The sequence below is a fragment of the Carcharhinus amblyrhynchos genome, chromosome 21 (assembly GCF_965287045.1).
Source record: "Carcharhinus amblyrhynchos chromosome 21, sCarAmb.v2.hapA, whole genome shotgun sequence".
Taxonomy (NCBI): domain Eukaryota; kingdom Metazoa; phylum Chordata; class Chondrichthyes; order Carcharhiniformes; family Carcharhinidae; genus Carcharhinus; species Carcharhinus amblyrhynchos.
Genome location: NC_137344.1, coordinates 9,817,159 through 9,836,477, shown reverse-complemented (window position 1 = coordinate 9,836,477; position 19,319 = coordinate 9,817,159). Strand labels below are relative to the sequence as shown.

Genomic DNA, 19,319 nt, shown 5'->3' with positions numbered 1-19,319 from the left:
ATTCAAATTCTCCCCATCCCTCCTGTACAGGTGCCCTTCTCTCACAAATACTTCCCAGTGATCTACAAAAGTAAAGCCCTCTACCTTGCACCAATCCCTAAACCATGCATTCAGCTGCATGATCTCATTATTCCTAGCCCTGCTGGTACTAGGCAGCAGCCCAGAGATTGCCACCCTGGAGGTCCTGCTCTTCAGTTTGGGCCCCAACTCCCTAAATTGCCCGCGTACATCTGCCCTACTCTGCCTTCCTACGTCCTTCTCTCCCACATGTATTATTACTTCTGCCTGGGTCCCCTCCCCTTTCAAAATTCCCTCTATCCTCTCCGATATGTCCTGTACCCCTGCTCCAGGGAGGCAGACTACCATCCTGGAGTCACGCTTTTGCCCACAGAACCTCCTGTCAATTCCTTTGACCCTCCCATCCCCCACCACTATCACATTGCCAGCCCCCTTCCTTCCCTCTGAGTCATTCTGGCCCTCCTGTCTTTCCTTTTGTACCCCTGTCGATGCCTTTTGGGGGGCCACCGGGGTAGTCTTTGGACCAGGACTATTCTTCTTCTTCCTCTTCACTGTTGTCCACCCATCCTGCTCCTCAGCCCCTGGGACCTCCACTTGTTCATGGTTCATAGCCATTAATTCCTCATTCTCCCTGACCAGAAACGCATCCTCTAAACGCAGCTCTAGTTGTCTGACCCGGGCCCTCAAACGCTGCAGCTCTAAACACTTGACGCAGATGTGGGCCTTCGGGAGACGTGATGCCTCCAAGAACTCCCACATGTGGCACCTAACACAACTAAAACGTCTCCTCATAGCCCCTGCCATGTCCCAACCTCACTTGGGTTTGTATGTGCCGAAATGCAACACGGGAAAGATAGAAACCGCAACTCACCTCGTCTAAGCCTGCTCTCGCCTAAGTCCAGCAAGCCAAAGCCCTTATAACTCTCACTCAGCTCCCACTCACTCCGCTGCCCGCTCCCGACACTGCCCGCTGTCTATCACTGTCTTCTTTTTATACCCCCCACTCTCCCTTCCCGACTAGCCCCTTGCCTAACTTCCGCTACGCAAGTAAAAAGTACTCACAGAAACCCCGCGAACCGGAAATGCAGTCAAAAAGCGTTTAGAGTAAATCCAACACTCACCACAGCCACCAGGTACACTGCTCCGGATGCATTCCATCCGGTCCTGGGGACTTGTCCACCATCAGTCCCACTGGTCTGTCGAGCACTACCTCTCTAGTGACAATGATCTCAATCAGGCCCTCAACTCCTACCATCTTTCCATCGTTAATACCCGGCAAACTATTCGCGTCCTCCTCTGTGAAGACCGAAGCAAAAAACTTATTCAAGGCCTCAGCCATTTCCTCATCCCCCACCACTAAATCCCCCCTCTCATTCTCTAAAGGTCCAACATTCACCCTAGCCAGCCTCCTCCTCTTCATATATTTATATAGAACATCCTTGGGATGTTCTATGAAGTACATTTTGAAAGACAGCCATCTGTTTTTAGATAGGCACAATGGGACTCAGCAGGTCTCACAAACAAATGGCAAATTAATTAAATAACCAGTCAATCTTTGTTTTGGAGTCCGTTGAAGGATAAATGTTAGCCTGGACACTAGAAAAACTTCCTTGCTGTGCTATGAATAGTGGCCGGGGATCATTTATGGTCATCTGAAAGCCAGTACATCATCCTCATGAGGGAAGCTAGAACTAGGGTCCACACACTCAGCCTGATGGATCCCTCATTTATGTTGCAAATGAGGAGGAACTTCTTCTCCTGAAATATATTTGGAATTTACTGCCCCAGAGAATATGCAGGTTGGGTCACTGAATACTTCAAAAAGTAAATTTGACAGATTTTTGACCTTCAAGGGAAGCAAAGACCAGTGAAGTTAAAGCCATGATCTTATTAGATGGCGGAGCAGGTTCGAGGAGCTTAATGGTGTACTCCTGCTCTTATTTGTTCTGTTTTATATTCACTTCCTCAGTACTATATAGATTACCAACATAGATTAAGCTTTCAAGTGTTGTTCGAGGTGCGTGCACACTTAACCATCTAATTCAAGATCCAGAGCATCATAAGAACCATGCTTTCATATTTAACCCTATCATTGTAATTAGTGTTATGAACAATGGGGGGAAAAAAAAACAACAAAAGGGCCATTAAGAAATTCAAAACACACTTAAAGGGGGGGGGGGTGTTTTTGATGGGTGTGAAAGCCGGTGGGGGCTGAGAATCCAACAGGAGTCCCCAAATGGCTCGTACGCCAGTGGGATTTCACGTACTGATGACCCCTGCCCCCACACAATTATTTAATGGGGCTCCTGTCATGAAAAGTCAGGAACCGCATACATTAAAATCTGATTAGTAGGCTTCCCTGCTGTATCATTCCCTCCCACATTAGAATGCCACACACACCAGTGTGACATCATGTTGGCAGGATTTACAATATCTTTTGACAAACGGGGAACTGGTGAATGGCCCCTGCCAGGGGCACAATGGCAAGTACAGGGTCAGGCCTGGACAGCTCCATGATTAACCCATCTAACCTACACAACTTTGGACTCTAAGGAGCAATTTGCTGTGGCCAATCCACAAACCTGCAGATCTTTAGACTGTGGGAGGGAACCCATGCAGACACAGGGAGAATTTGCAAACTCCACACAGTTGCCTAAGATCAGAACTGAACGTGGATCCCTGGCACTGTGAGGCAGCAGTGTTAACCACTGTGCCACCCTAGGCCCATAGAAAAGGTGATTCTTAATGACATTATCAGACTATCGAAAATACCACACAATCAGCATGTTAATAGATTAAGGAGTCAAATGAAATGAGGATGTTCACATGCAAGATCAGTGTGAAACACAAAAAGTACCAAACATACACTGAAATTCATGTTACAGCGCAGTACCTCTATGGCTGCCTTCCTAGCTTGTCGAGCTTTCTCTTCACGAATCTTCCTCCGTTCCTCACTCTTCTTCCTCTGACGCTCTTGGGTGCTCTCAGCTAGCATTTGCTGCTCCTTTTCCTGACAGCAAAATGCACCATCCGAGAATTAGCACTTCCTAATATTTGAATGAACTGATTCGCACCCAACTGAGGAGTAATCCAATTCTGTCCTACTGTATAACAATACCTTTAGTTATAGATATATCTACAGGAGGACTGATAGCTTACAGCTTCAGCAATTATTGTTTTCAATTTACTTTGTAAAGATTCCGGATTGTGATTAAACTTAGCATAGAATTTTCTTTATAAGCGTAGGAACTACCTTAAGATAGTTTGGTGCAGCACAGTGGTTAGCACTGCCGCCTTGCAGGCCAAGGACCTGGGTTCAATTCCGACCTTAGGTGACTGTGTGTGTGGAGTTTGCACGCTCTCCCCATGTCTGCGCGGGTTTTCTCCAGGTGCTCCTGTTTCCTCCCACGCGGCAAAGATATGCAGGTTAGGTGGATTAGCAGGATAAATGTGTTGGGGTTATGGGGATAAGCCAGAAGAGTGGGCTTGGGTGCGATGCTCTGTCAGAGTGTTGGGACAGACTCGAATTAAACTTCTGGATTGTACAAGCATTGTGGTTACACTTCTTTCCATTCTGTTCTCTTTAAGCACCACCCCCACCTCCCCAGCCCACTCAACACATCATTCACCAGCCAAAGCAGACAGTCAGAACTCAGCTAAAATACTTCTATAACTAGCTGCTTCATATAACCTGGAAGTTGAGCCATCTCTCTGACTTTAATCCTTTGCCTTTGGGGTGTGTGCCTCATACCTGTTGCATTAAGCTACTTAAGGGGGAAAATGGATTTACCAATGTATATCATTGACCACAACAAATCATTTTGGCTCATCCAGAACAGTTGAAACAGAGGACCCAGTCGGCCTTGGGCAGATGGGTGGGGATTGAAAAATAAATTCAAAACCAATCTGCAGAAATAATTCACAGATTCAAAAAAAATCTCTACAGAGAAGACGACAACCATTTGGTCCATCAAGTCTACACCAACTCTCTGACAGAGCATCACACCCATGCCTATCCTTCTGCCATATCCCCATACCCCAACACATTTATCCTTCTAATCCACCTAACTTGCACATCTTTGGACAGTCAGAAGAAACAGGAGCACCTGAAGGAAACCCAAACACAGGGAAAATGTGCAAACCCCACACACACAGTCACCCAAGGCCGGAATTGAACCCAGGTCTTTGGCATGCGAGGCAGCAATGCTAACCACTGTGCCATCCTTCCACTGTATCATGCCACCTTTCTTCAGTAAACAGATGTCAATCGATAGCACAGGCTGCCTAACAGCTGTGGAGATGCCAGTGTTGGACTAAGATAAACACAGTAAGAAGTCTCATAACACTAGGTTAAAGACCAAAAGGTTTATTTGGTAACAAATGCCACTATCTTTCATGGCTTTTCCCCTTCATCAGGTGAGTGGGGAGTTCTGCTCACAAACAGAGCATATAAAGGCACACACTCAGTTTGCAGAATACGGATTAGAATGCGAGTCTTTACAGCTATTCAAGTCTTAAAGGTGCAGACAATGTGAGTGGAGATAGCATTAAGCATAGGTTAAACAGATGTGTATTCTCTCTAAACAGGACAGTTACTGAGATGTTGCAAGCCCAGTCAAGTCACGGGGGTTACAAATAGTGTGACATGAACCCAAGATCCCGGTTGAGGCCGTCCTCATGTGTGTGGAACTTGGCTATCAGTTTCTGCTCAGCAACTCTGCTATCGTATGTCGTGAAGGCCGCCTTGGAGGAGAACGCTTACCCAAAGATCAGAGGCTTAATGTCTGTGACCGCTGAAGAGTTCGCCAACAGGAAGGGAACAATCTTGTCTGGTGATTGTCGAGTGGTGTTCATTCATCCGTTGTTGTAGCGTCTGCATGGTCTCCCCAATACACCAAGCCGCGGGACATCCTTTCCTGCAGCGTATCAGGTCGACAATTTGGATGAGTTGCAAGAGTATGTACTGCGTATCTGGTGAATGGTGTTCTCGTGTGAGATGATGGCATCTGTGTCGATGATCCGGCATGTCTTGCAGAGGTTGCTGTGGCAGGGCTGTGTGGTGTCGTGGTCGCTGTTCTCCTGAAGGCTGGGTAGTTTGCTGCGGACAATGGTCTATTTGAGGTTGCTTGAAGGTAAGAAGTGGGGGTGTGGGGATGGCCTTGGCGACTCCAGAGTCTTCAACATGTCATCTCGCCAAGGCCATCCCCACACGTCCACTTCTTGCCTTCAAACAACCACACAACCTCAAACAGACTATTGTCCGCAGCAAACTACCCAGCCTTCAGGAGAACAATGACCACAACACCACACAAGCCTGCACAGCAACCTCTGCAAGACATGCCAGATCATCGACACAGATGCCATCATCTCACGTGAGAACACCATCCAACAGGTATACAGCACATACTCTTGCAACTCCACCAACGTTGTCTACCTGATACACTGCAAGAAAGGATGTCCCGAGGCATGGTACATTGAGGAAACCACGCAGACGCTACAACAAAAGGATGAATGAACACTGCTTGACAATCATCAGGCAAGACTGTTCTCTTCCTGTTGGCAAACGCTTCAGTGGTCACTGGCATTAAGCCTCTGATCCTCAGGTAAACATTCTCCAAGGCGGCCTTCACCTCAGCGCAGAATCGCTGAGCAGAGACTGATAGCCAAGTTCCGCACACATGAGGACGGCCTCAACCGGGATCTTGGGTTCATGTCACACTATTTGTAACCCCCATGACTTGCCTGGGCTTGCAACATCTCACTTACTGTCCTGTCTGGAGACAATACACATATCTTTAGCCTATGCTTAATGCTACCTCCACTCATATTGTCTGGCCCTTTAAGACTTGAATAGCTGTGAAGACTCACATTCTAATCAGTATTCTGTAAACTGAGTGTGTGCCTTTATGTGCTGTCTGTGAGCAGAACTCCCCACTCACCTGACGAAGGGGAAAAGCCCCGAAAGCTAGTGGCATCTGCTACCAAATAAACCTGTTGGGCTTTAATCTGTGTTGTGAGACTTCTTACTAACAGCGGCAGATGTCATTGATTAATTCACATTAAATGGCTTTTTCCCCCAGAGAACCATATTTTGGAATAGAACGCATCACAAATTTGAGTTATGACTTATGCTAAGGGTAGCAGGGTTTGGGGATGGGGGGACGACACTACTTTGGTCTCAAAAGAGAAAACACTGGAAAATCTCAGCAGGTCTGGCAGATCTGCAAGGAGAGAAAAGAGCTGATGTTTTGAGTCCAAAGCTTTGACAAAGGGATATCTGGATTCGAAACGTCAGCTCTCTTCCCTCCTTACAGATACTACTAGACCTGCTGAGATTTTCCAGCATTTTCTCTTTTGGTTTCCAGTTCCACCATCCCCAATAATTTGGACTCTGATGCTCAAAGGTTTCTGCCACTGGAGGTTCTTTTCATGCCTGAATCTGCTGTAGACTAATAAAAGTCTAAATAAAAAGACTGATAAAGATTGAGGACTACAGTTAGGCAAAAACTTCATTACCGTTGCATCATACGACTACCAGGATAGCAGCACCTAGATTAATCTGGGTCTTTTCTCATCTAGTAATTCGTATGTTCTTAGCAATAAGTCTGGATGAGTTCAATGTGAATGTCCGAAGTACAGCACTTTATCCCATCACACTTCCTTTAAATGACAAGTCTGTCACCTGTTTTTTCGTAGTAAGCAGTCTTTTAAGAGCAGCTTGACTTGCTCTGCGTCTGTGGGAGTGGCGTCTATACCAGCGTTGAATGGTGATCGCTGCATGGTTCACATGTTGTATGAATCTATCATTTCAATGGGGGTGGGGGAGCAAAGAGAACAAGAACAAGCATTTAAAACAACTTTTAATATGATGCAAAAAAAAAAAACCCTTTCTTCCTACATGGGGCAGCTGTACCCATCTTCAGCTGAAAGTCAAGAAGTTTGTCTTAGGATAATGTGCCTCTGTATGCTGCAAGCACAATACGTATGAAGTAGTTGATCTTTATTTTCCAGGGCACGCTAAAATAAGGTAGGCACTTAAAATTATACATCACAACGATAATCAAATCCATCTCAAACACTAGGCCTGATTTTACCATTGCGGGCACGAAAACTTGGTAAAGTCAGGAGTGAGGCTATTAGCGCAATCCGCACCCACGTCCGTGCAGATGCCCACTTTATCAAGGCCCGAAAATGGCGGCGATCTGAACCGCACACAAAATAGGCACAATGGCAATTTAAATGCACTGCAGCTTCGGAAGAGGTAGGTTCAGAGCTTCCAGTGGCTCTCTAACTCAGATTGGTGGTGGTGGGGGTGGGCCAGATGTTTCTCTGGGGGTGGGGTGGAAGGCCAGATCATCGTCTGGTTTGGTGGGGGGGGAGGTTGGGGTGTGCGTGGTTGGGGAGGGAGCCACATCATTCTCAGATGAGGGGGGAAGGTGGCGGGTCAGATGCATCTCTAGGGGGAAGGGGGGACCGCTGCCATTCTGCGGGTGATCAGTTGGAGGGGGCAGGAGGTCAGTCTGGGTACCAGGGGTTGGGTGGATAAAGGGGGACAGTTATGTATGGGGGCCATCGCTCCCGTGCCACTTTCTCAGCTTTGCGTGGCCCCAGAGCGATGTGATGGGGTGCGTTTTTTCAAATTTTTTTTCACTGCACATGCACAGTTCAAAGCTACAATCGGACCAGCAGAATTTTGGGTGTGCTAAGCCCCACCCAAAGTGCGATTCAGACTCGCGATTTTATTTTCAGGCTGAGTGTGCATGGGGACACCTGAGAACAGGTTTCCAAGTCAGATCTGAATTGCGCCCATATTCAGCACTTAGAATCAAAATGATAAATTTGGGCCCACTGAGTTGCTGTGATGGACTACTTGTGAATAACAAGACAATTTGACAGGGTGATTTTGCCCGAATTCTCACTTATTCTCTGATGAACATGCACAATTTTCAGGAAATCTTCATTTCCTCTAACATCCTCCTGCACAATAATTCTGGGATGGGACTCAAAAGTCACGTGCTGTTCACTGGGAGTTATAAACTGCAGCACATTTAGTGACAGAATCTAACACTTGTACATCAAAAATAAATACAAGTATTGAGTGCCATGTAATAAGGCCTTTCTGCACTGATCCAATAACATATCCCGAAAAGATACTCAGCAAGTCATTTGAACATTGGCCAATGTTCATCGGATTTTAAAATAGGCAACATCGGGTGATACATTCCAGCCACAAAGGCCAGTGGAAAGAGAGACTGGGAGAGGTATATAATCATCTTCCAGTCTGATATTATGATGTGGAGATGCTGGCGTTGGACTAGGATGGACACAGTAAGAAGTCTCACAACACCGGGTTAAAGACCAACAGGTTCGTTTGGAATCACGAGCTTTTGGAGCACTGCTCCTTCATCAGGTGAATAATCACCTGATGAAGGGGCAGCACTCCAAAAGCTCGTGACTCCAAACAAATCTGTTGGATTTTAACCTGGTGTTGTGGGACTTCTTACTTGTCTGCTATTAGCTGCTCTATACCAAAGTTAAAATGCTAGCCCCCAGGATTCCTATTACGGCTTTATTGTCAAACAAACAGTCATAAGTAGATACCACCTGATGTACGTCTATTCAAGTTATTGAGGAGGGAAGAAATCCTCCATTAGATCATAACTTCAACAACTTTTACGTGTTATTTCACCTCCCAGTATCTCTCCAGCCCAGTTAAATTCGCTTGAATGGATTAACATGTTTGTGTTCAATATGTGAATGCCAATTATAATTGGAAGAAGAAAGTTTGAGACTATATCTGTCTTTTACAAACTTGAGTTCAGACTCAAACTAATTTTTAAGAGGAACCCTAAAGCTGAGAGAGACTGCAGGTAATTGGAAAAGGCAGAAGAGATTCCATTGGATCATTCTCAATGACTTCAAACACAACAACAGTGAATTTATAGCATCATAGCCAACTTTGCCAACCAGAACCCCCCCCCAACTCCCCCCCAAGTTAGAATTTGTTGCAGACTTCTACAGCGGTAAACGCAAGCACAAAGCTGAAGCAGAAATCAAACCTAGGCAAACAGCAAGGAAGCAGTAAAGCACTACTGTACAATATGCTGCAAAATACAGATCAGCTAGTATATGGACTACAGAATCTGGTTTTCTGCACAATAAGGAAGGCAACACACTCCTACGTAAAAAGCTATGCATACCCGAAATCGGGATGAGCGATATCTGGATTATCGTTCTGGAGCAGTTGAGTAAAATCCATTTTATCGTTAAGATTTAAGTATCGGATTCTAAGGGTGGTAGAAAAACATATTTAGAAACAATTTTTGATTCCGTTTTTTTTCGATGTTTAGGTAGGATATATGGTGCTGTTAACACGGGCATTTGAGGTCACAATGTTAATGAGTCATTTCTTTTTTTTAAGTTAAAACCTCAAGGTTGATGCTTGAGCACCAATTTCAAAATAAATGTGATGATATAGACACAATAGCCGGAATGTTACCACTGTTCATGCCGGTAAGATTTTCCCATCCCACTACAGTGAAGGGAGAATTGGCTGGCCACCAAATTCTCCGACTTCACTGCAGCAAGAGCGGGGAGTGAACGACTGGTAAGATTGCATCCAGAGTTTTACAAATAATAGGTGAAAGCATGTAGAGAACCAATAGGAAGAAGTGATACCTACTGGAGTTTATGTTCAGCAGAAAATTTCAACCAAACTGAAAATCAATACCTAAAACAATCCCAACAAATTCCAGAATATCGTAGATCTGGACCAAACAGGCCATTTCCCAAGAGGGGAAGGTTTATTTAAAAGAAAACAACTAAACTGACTTTTGGAAAAATAAGGGGAAAGTACATTGCTGGAAAACTACTTATGTCAACAGTGTTTTCAGTGGAATCAATGGATGAGTCTCAGATGAAAAGACCAGATCCGGGCACACGTACTGCACTGAAATACAAATAAGATGGATTTAGGGAATTGTCCTCCACACCAGGTACTTGACAGCCAGTTCTTGCAAACTCACAGCCTCAAAATCGGTGATGGATAACCTAGGCTAGTGAGTGGACTGTGTGAGTGGCCCTCCATCTCAGTGGGTCACAAAATTGAAATCAGGCTTGTTGAGTAATCACGACCCCACAAATAAGATTAGATACATTTAATACACACTGAGAATTTCATAATGAATTATCAAAAATGTTTAATAACAAATAGATTAATCATCTTCAAATAGTAAAAGAGAAAAATATGTTGTGTCGGTGCAGACTCGATGGGCTGAAGGGCCTCTCCTGCGCTGTATGATTCTATGACACTTTGGACACAGACGTGGCTCTCGGTTCAATGTTATGAGCAATCAGCATGCACCTCACTTCACTTGCCCTCGGTTTATGTGCGTAACACTTCAGTCACACCAGTAAAAAAAAGCAGCATGGACAGTAATCAGCAGAATGTGGCAACTGCACGTGAGCAATGGTCAACAAAATGTCTCAGGTGCTGCAATCAGAACCAAGGTGGGCCACAGATGGCCTCTGGGCTACAGGTTGGCCACTGCTCCAAAGTATTCCAACTGACCAACTAACTATGCTGCCATCATCACCTATCCAAGTGTCGAGTCAGAACTGCAGGATTCCGATGTGACCTTCAATGTGTCTCTATAGTATTTAACCTGCAGTATCTGGGTGTCAGCTCACCAAAGTGGTTTTGGAAATTCTACAACCAGACATACAAACAGCATTTGCAGACCAACATCGTTTGATCAGCAGTACTTTTCCTAAAATATTGAAGCTTTGCCCTCACCCATCTTGTCTCTTGCATAAAGTTGGAATGGATTTTCATTGGATGCATCGAAGTAAAAACCTTGTTTCACTGAAGTCATCGAATGGCTGCTTTTAGCTGCTCCTGATCAGTTCTGCCCTCTTTGCCTCCTACCCCTCACGTATACAGAGTGTGAAAACTGCCCTAAAAACCTGGCTTAAATAATGTGGTGCCCCTCCTATTGTCAGACTGCTATCAAGTAACAGCTACCATTGATAGAGCAATACCTCACTCTTTCCCACATCAACGAGTGTGTCAAATACACCAAACCCAGTAGCACTGAGGGCAACAGTCCAAGTGCTCGGACTCTGCCTCATGTTAACCGGTTCATAGGCTGATTGGGATCCAGAGAGAGGGAGAGCAGCAGGTTTTCACTGAGACATACTGGAAGAATCTACAACTTCATGGGGAAAATTGGACCAATTTTGATAGTAAACCCGAGTGGTGAGATAGCTAGAGCCAGATGTTCAGCAGAAGTCCAAAGCTCTACTTAAAGGATGCTTGCAAATATGACATAAAAAAGGTGCATCAATCTGTATTGCATCCTTCTTAATAACAAAACTAAAACTAGAAAATAAAGAGCAACTGTGTGCATTAATCATTCTATTTTGTAATAATGACAAGAATTTTTATTAATCCTCTCCAGATTAAATGGTTCAAGCTGTGTATTAAAAAACAGCCACTGAAAAATATATTACGGTATTAAGAAAAAAATATACATGCCATGTTGGCTTTATGTTTTCAGCAGGATGCCATTTGAAATCTGTGATCTGCTTCTGATGCGAAATAATTACCCACTTTAGAAGAATGAATGTGATGAAAACAAGTAATTGATTGATGTGCCAAGATTCAGTTCTCTGACAGCGAGATGCTATAAAGCAACTGTTTGGACAATGCACCCATTACTGCTGTACCAACCAGAGATACATTGAAATACTCAAACATGTTGCAGTTTCTTTGTCCATATCTTAAAAAAGTAAAAGTATTGGTCACAAGTAAGCTTACATTAACACTGCAATGAAGTTATTGTGAAAATCTCCTAGTTGCCACACTCCAGTGCCTGTTTGGGTACACCGAGGGAGAATTTAGCATGGCCAATTCACCCAACATGCACATCTTTGGGGGGGGAAACCTGAGCACCCGGAGGAAACCCGCGCAGACACAGGGAGAATGTGCAAACTCCACACAGAAGGTGACCCATCTAGGTCCCTGGCGCTGTAAGGCAGCAGTGCTAACCACTGTGCCACTGTGTTGCCCCCAGCATCAGATATTATTTCAAATTACCCACATCTTCTCTGGGTTAAAAAGTTAACTCGGAAATTTGCTCATCTCCCAGAAGATTGACTAAAGGTCCAAAAGTCCTTTGCAGTCTCAGAGTATGCTGGAACGCTCGCTGTTGGTTCCCCGGAGAACAAATCTAATCAGATAGATAGATCGCACCACGTAAAAGATGACTCAAGGCTAAGTCAGTTAGAGGAAATGATACTGAATATAAAGTGCAATCAATTAACAATTGACTGAAGCTACAGTGCCCCAAGCAATACACCAAACTGCATTTTCTCATTGAGAGCAAAGTTAAGATTCATTACAATCTATTCTGGATTCTCAATGGTGATTAGTTTCAGAGCTGCTCTGTTCATGCATTCATCACCAATTTCTATTCCTCATCCTGGGGGCTTGTTCCAGCATCATTCCATCTGAGGAAGATAATGGACATTTAGTAAACAAATTCATATCACACAGCGTGCCTTCATATAATGCACCACTGCTGACGGTTGAAACGGCCAATCTTTGAGAGATAGGTTGTTCCACATGTCACACAGAAAGCTCCTAAATAGCGTTGTGGGATGCTGTTTTTGGTATTGGGACCTGTTGCTAAGCTGCTGTAGACTTTGGTCATCGCAATGGTACATGCCAGCCCGCAGGAATGGTGGTGTTGCCAATTCCCTCTGCGTTCAGCTTCTGACTCTCAGATGCAGCAACTAAGGTGTGGGACATTCATGTCACAGTTGCAAGCACACTTGAAGCAGAGCTTTGGGCTCCTACTGTTCATCCAGCTCCTTTACCATTTCGGCAAGTCCTCGAGTATACAACTGTTTATCATCCTTCTGACATGCCCAAACCAACAAAGTTGCCTCCCTCTCTGCTGACTGCCAACAAACATGCGAGTTCGGCCTTTTGAGAGCACTGTTCATTTCTGATATTGTCCTCCCAGGATATGGCCACAGACAGTGAAGATGGAAATTGTAAAGCTTCTTTTCTCAATGAGCGAGGGAATATAGGCCTTAGAAACCACTAGTTTGGTCCTAAAGATCAATTTGGTGTTATTCCATGTGCGTTTTGTGAGTCAACCAAAGGTGGCTGATGTTTTTCCTGTGCGAGTAGCAAGTTCTGCATCAAGCAGTGGATAGTCCAGTCACCATCCTCCCCACTGTTAATGGGGAGTAGGTAGCATAGCAGTATTATCTTGAGAAGGATAAATCAGAGACCCAGTGTCATAGTCTGGGGACCTGGTTCAAATCCCATCAAGACAGATGGTGAAATCTGAATTCAATAAAAAAAAACCTGAAGCAGCATCATTGGCGTCGAGGGATTCTCTGATCAGGAATTGCTGCACTTTTGTCTTTACTTTCAGTCTCGACAGATTGTAAAGTTTGCTGTTTGATGTGTAAGGAGACTCCTTCAATATCTGCTGGGAAGGAAAAGGTCAGGAGTGTAGAAAAGAAGATGCCAAACAGAGTGGGAGCAAGGACACCAGTCCTGTTTCACCAAAACCATCGGGAGTGCAGCTATCAAATCTTACAGCACATGTTTTCATGGAAGAAGTGAATGAGACCAAGGAGCTTTGGTGGACAACCAATTTTTCTCAAAACCTTGTACAGTCCTGCTGTGCTGATAATTGTGAATGCCTTAGTGAGATCTACAAAAGTAAAAGGTAAAGGGGAATATCCTGTTCCCTACTCATCTCTTGCAGTGTATGGAGAATATCAGTCCACAGAAGATCTGTCAACACAAACTGCACCCTGCTTTTAGATATACTTGGCCTGTAAGCACATGGAGTCGTTTAAAAATGATCTGAACAAAGGTTTGCCCCATGATATTGAGAAGTGAGATGCCCTACTAGTTGTTGCAGTCTCCTCTGTTTTTGTTTATACATAGTGTGATGATTTTAACAACATACATCTCCAGTGGAATGGAGCCTTCTTGCCAGCAGAAAAGTAGGTCATCAAGATGTGATAGTAGATCACCTGTGCTTCAGCAATTTGGCTGGGATTTCATCTTTGCCATGTCATGTTGTTTGCTTGAGGCCTTCTCGAGCTCAAGTAATGAGGGCTCTTCATCTAACTCATCCACAATAGGAAGTTGCAGGAGGACAAAAAGTGCGGACTGGGAGGTGTTTATCTCACAGGACACGAGTTAGATGTTTGGCACATCAGTTTACTTCTGTTAGTTAGTACCTCACCATCTGCCGAATTCTGGGAGCAACTTTGGTAATGGCAGAAACAAGCACCCTCTTGATCATTTCATACATAACTCAGATTTCCACTGGGCTTCTTGACCTATTGATCCAGAGCTTGTTTGGGCAGCATTTCCTTTTCTTTTGTATGGCTGTCTTGGCTACTTTCAGTTGTGCACTGCTTTAGCTGTTAGCCTAAATCTATATCTTTCTCATCAATAACAGGTATCATCTCAGCTGAGTAGTCTCAAAGCGGTCCTCGTGCAGGATTTACCTTTACCAAATGATGCTTCTGTTGTTTCATAGATGATTGAGCACAGTGACTTTCAAGACTCACTGGTACCAGTATTGGTGACGCCTGGTAAACCTTTGGTAGATTGAAATCGTTCTACTAACAGTGCAAAGTGCTGGTATTTGGCATCACTACTTGTGCAAGGGATGTTGATGTATGGCAAACTGTTGGGTTTGAAGCTATGGAACCTTCACTCTGCTGCTGAGGAGAGTGGTCGTTGTCACAATCTGCAGTGTAGGAGGTGCTGGTGTAAACACTGACAGATTGTGCCTTCTCATGGTGCTAATATCCAAGTCTTGCATGTCACCATGGTAATGGATTCCCCTGGACAAAAGTGTTGGAGACGCAGAGTTCATTCAAGTAACAAAGCTCAAGGAAGCATCATCTGTTATTGTGATCTTGCCCATCCATGGCAAGCATGCCAGCCATGAATCACTGTCTACCCCAATATGTGCGCTGAATTCACCCAGGATGAATAGGAATAGCCTCTCACCATTTATTCCTCAGAATATCAGCTGCCAAGTCACAGAAATGTTCCTTGTCTGAGATGTTGGCTTGCAGAGTTGGTGAGTAGGCCTATATGATGTTGACTGCATCTCCGTTAGATGACGCCCACAGAGAGAGATGACACCTTAAAAGGTTACCACTGACGACCTAACTGACTTTGTCACCCGGTTGCTCACTGCAAAGCCTACACCATTCTCACGGTCATCCTGTGCGCTCTTTCCATTCCAGGAGAAGGTGTAATAACCCTCCTGAATAGAACCTGAATTAACTAATCTGACTTATTGTAAAGTATCAACACCGACACCAAGCTTGTGTAGCTCATGGTAAAGTAGTCGTGCCTTGTGTACCCTTTGTGGGTATAGACCATGGTTCATGCCATTGCACACTGTCCTCACATTCCAACTTCTAAACTGAATGGTTACCTTTCCTTGTTTGCTGACTAGTCTAGGCCTTCTAAGCTTGACTTTGGCTCTGTAATTATTAGGAACTTAGAGGTTGGTTATAAAAACATTAAACCTAACAGTAGGAAGGATGCCATTTCCTCTGTCCCCACCCTCACAATGTTTGGATTCAGTTCCCAAATGAATTGAGCAATAGATATGATCCAAAGGGAGTTTACTTAAAAGCAGAGAAAAGTCTAGCAATTCATTAACAGCAAGCGTATAATCACGCTTAACATTGTAATAGTGTCCAAAGCTGCTTCACAAGATTGCTATCAGATAAAATGTGACCCCAAGGCACACAAAGGAGTAGCTTGGACAAAGGGATAGGTTTTAAGGTACAACTTGAGAAGAGAAAGGCAGAGAGTTGAAGAAGTTTAGAAAGAGAATTTGAGAGCTTAAGAAGTTGAAAAGATGGCCACCACTGGTAGGATGATGAAAATCAGGGATGCACAAAAGGTCAGAATTGGATCCCGCAAGGCAGGTGTACCCAACTTTCTCCCCCATTAGACACTCAGAAGGAAAATGGAAAATCCCGCCCTAGGTGCTGGACTAGGTGAGAAAGGCAGCGTGCAGCACGCGAGCTGCAGAGCCAACTTTTCTTACCATATTATCAAGCACTATAAAATCAACAATTCCTGGAGGCATGTCCTATGGTGTCATGTTGGTGGGGCAAGGCCTTAAAAGAGTCAGCAATTTCAGTTTTGATCTCCAGTACTCAAATAAGAACACAGAATTCCCACCCACCCCCTAGTGGCGCTCCCAAGAGGCCTGCGCGGGCATGCCTCTCTTCCTGCTGTTGGCTGTACTTAGTGTGCCCCTGATGTGGTCTCTTTGTTGCTCGAGACTTGTTGTAATCATCGCCAATGTGGCGTCACGCCAGCCAGTGGGGAATCGCAACGTGTGGGGACGACACGATGGCCATTTTTGAGATGATAATGTAATTAAATGAGGTCCCCAATCTTCCTGGGTGGGAGCCTTGTTACATCTATGGCAGGGGAACTGGATGATCACGCTAAAAGGTCTCACCAGAAAGAGTCTCACTTTTGGCCTCTCATGGGATTTTGTGCCCATGTCGCCACTTGCGCCCACATTTACCATAGGCACAAAATCCTGGTCATTGTTTCAATATCAGTTCGAGTCTCATATTTTTTAAGTAGTCAATACTAACGGATCTTGGTGTTCTGAATTGGGATTTATCTACCAATTCCTGCAGGCTAACAAAATTCAAACAGAATAAATCACACATTACAAAGGAAAACACAAAGCGAGTTTGAGGGCAGGATTTCACGGTCTCCATGGACAAAGATTCAACACCCCTGCTGTGATGTAGAATCTGCATTGTAAGATTCAGAGATAGTTTCATACAGCATATATTATAACTGCTTCCTCACCACAATGAGTTTATGTTCAAACTGACCTTTCTGCTTCCTCCTCAGTCACTTCCTTCTTCTTCTTCAACATGCCTGTGTTGTTTCTTGTTACAACATTATTACTGGATAGATTTTTTTGTGATTTCTTAAAGGAATTCTGGTCCAGGCTATTGTCGTCATTAGTCGACACCTTAATCATGTTGCTGTCAAAAAATACAAGCATCACCTTAGAATTCGTGAACACTAAACGGATGACCAAATCTTAGTTCACGAGAACGCTTTTTTAAAAATTCGTTGGTGTGACATGGACATCTCTGGCTGGCCAGCATTTATCACCCATCCCTAGTTGTCCTGGGGCAGTTGAGAGTCAACCACATTGCTATGGCTCTGGAGTCACACGTAGCCCAAGACCAGGTAAAGACAGGAGATTTCCCTCCCTGAAAGGAATGAGCGAACCAGATGGGTTTTTCCCAACAATAGCTTCGTGATCATCGTTAGATTTTTAATTCCAGAGATATTTTAATTGAATTTAAATTCCACCATCTGCTGAGGCAAGATACGAACCCTGGTCCCTTGAACATTACCTGAGTTCCTGGATTAATAGCCTAGCGATAATACCACTGGGCCATTGCCTCTCCGCTAACACTAATTCATGCTGCCACACTAGCATAGAGGCACTGTTAACCAACCATCCCTCCTCCCAACACTTTGTTCAAATGGCCATTCTTAATGAGTGAATGTTAACAGTGAGTTTTGACAGTTCTTTAATATAAAGGGCATGACAACCAATTTACTGATGCCATGGGATTGGTGTTCAATAAGCTCAGTAGCTAGCCAAGAGTTGCGGTTTCACATGAGCAGGCATTCTGGAGGGAGATGAAAAGTGTGGTGATAGTTGATGCACTGGCAGAGTCCGCAGTGTCAGAACTAGGAGGGGTAACTAAGACAAGATATACTAACAAAATTAGCTCTCAGTGGACACAATGGTTAGTAGGAGAGTGAGATGAAGCAATTGGAGTTGCTGCTTGTAAAGAGGATACAGTGAGTGCTTAAATGGACCCTGCGGAGGATGCCCAGAGAGGCACAGGGGAAATCTGATGGCTTATCCAAGAAGGGATTATGCCTGATTTGGTAAGAGAAGAGTAGGAAGTTCAAGGTGTGCTGAAGGGTTCTGCGAGGGAAATGAGAGAGCAGGGCACCTGAAAGGAGAGAAATCAAAGGAACCATGATGAAGGAGAGAAGGGTCGAGGAGGAATAAAGAAAAAAGAAGGATCTTGGGGTCCGGGTCCACAGGACTCTTAAATCGGCCTCGCAGGTGGAGGAGGTGGTCAAGAAGGCGTATGGTGTACTGGCCTTCATTAATCGAGGGATTGAGTTTAGGAGTCGGGAGGTAATGCTGCAACTTTATAAGACCCTTGTCAGGCCTCATTTGGAGTACTGTGCGCAGTTCTGGTCGCCTCACTATAGGAAAGACGTAGAAGCTATTGAAAGGGTACAGAGGAGATTTACAAGGATGTTGCCTGGACTGGGAGGCATGCCTTATGAAGTTAGGTTGAGGGAGCTGGGTCTCTTTTCCCTGGAGAGACGAAGGTTAAGAGGCGACCTGATAGAAGTTTATAAAATGTTGAGAGGAATAGATAGGGTGGATTCTCAGAGGCTATTTCCCCGGGTTGAAATGGTCACTACGAGAGGACACAGATTTAAGGTGCGGGGAGGAAAGTACAGAAGTGATGTTAGGGGTAAGTTTTTCACTCAGAGGGTGGTGAGTGAATGGAATTGGCTGCCGTCAGTGGTGGTGGAGGCGAACTCGCTGGGGTCTTTTAAAAGACTTCTGGATGAGTACATGGGGTTTTATGGGATTGGGGGTTATAGATAGGTCTATAGATTGGTAGGTGTTGATGTGATCGGCGCAACTCGTGGGCCGAAGGGCCTGTTTGTGCTGTAGCGTTCTATGTCCTATGTTCTAAATAAAATGGGGAGTAAAAAGAAAAGTTAGTGGGCTTGAATCCAGACCATCAGCCAAGACATACAAGTGAATTAAACAAGGAAAATTCAAGTTAAACAACACAGTTCCATACTAATTATCAGCTTATATGGTCCGGTGAACATTCTGCTCAGAAAAGCAGCTCAATTTGCTCTCGAAGAAAGTTTAAAACTGATAGTACACCAACTCTCTAAGAGGGCAGCTACAGAGCAATAATAAACTCAACTTCATCAGAATCAATCTATCCCAAGAAACATAAACTGCAATTTTTAAAAATGGTGCTTTTCTGGTACATGAGAGAGTTGGTATTACACAGCTCATTAACTACCAACCTCCGAGGAGATAAGTTAATGTTTTTCTGTTAATAGCACAAATAATTAATGCAAAATGTGCTTCAGGAAGGAACTGCTCAGAGAGTAATTGATATAGAACCTG

General features: G+C 44.4%; 1 protein-coding gene across 9 annotated transcripts in view; it reads right to left on the bottom strand.

Annotated features, from left to right (window-relative positions):
* The window catches only part of cep131 (centrosomal protein 131), a 132,418-nt gene that overhangs the window by 84,779 nt on the left and 28,320 nt on the right, over window positions 1-19,319 (bottom strand). For 7 of the 9 annotated variants that reach the window (XR_013889174.1, XM_080209463.1, XM_080209462.1 and 4 more), the window contains 4 exons: window positions 16,948-17,103; window positions 9,219-9,305; window positions 6,701-6,818; window positions 2,912-3,028 (listed from right to left, as the gene is read on the bottom strand). Coding sequence is in view for 8 of the 9 variants with exons in the window: in XM_080209463.1 (XP_080065589.1) it covers window positions 2,912-3,028; window positions 6,701-6,818; window positions 9,219-9,305; window positions 16,948-17,103 (478 nt within the window). In the remaining variant the exon portion in view is untranslated. The remainder of the gene's footprint in view (window positions 1-2,911; window positions 3,029-6,700; window positions 6,819-9,218; window positions 9,306-16,947; window positions 17,104-19,319) is intronic. The other 2 variants (XM_080209469.1, XM_080209468.1) reach the window with 2 other exon arrangements.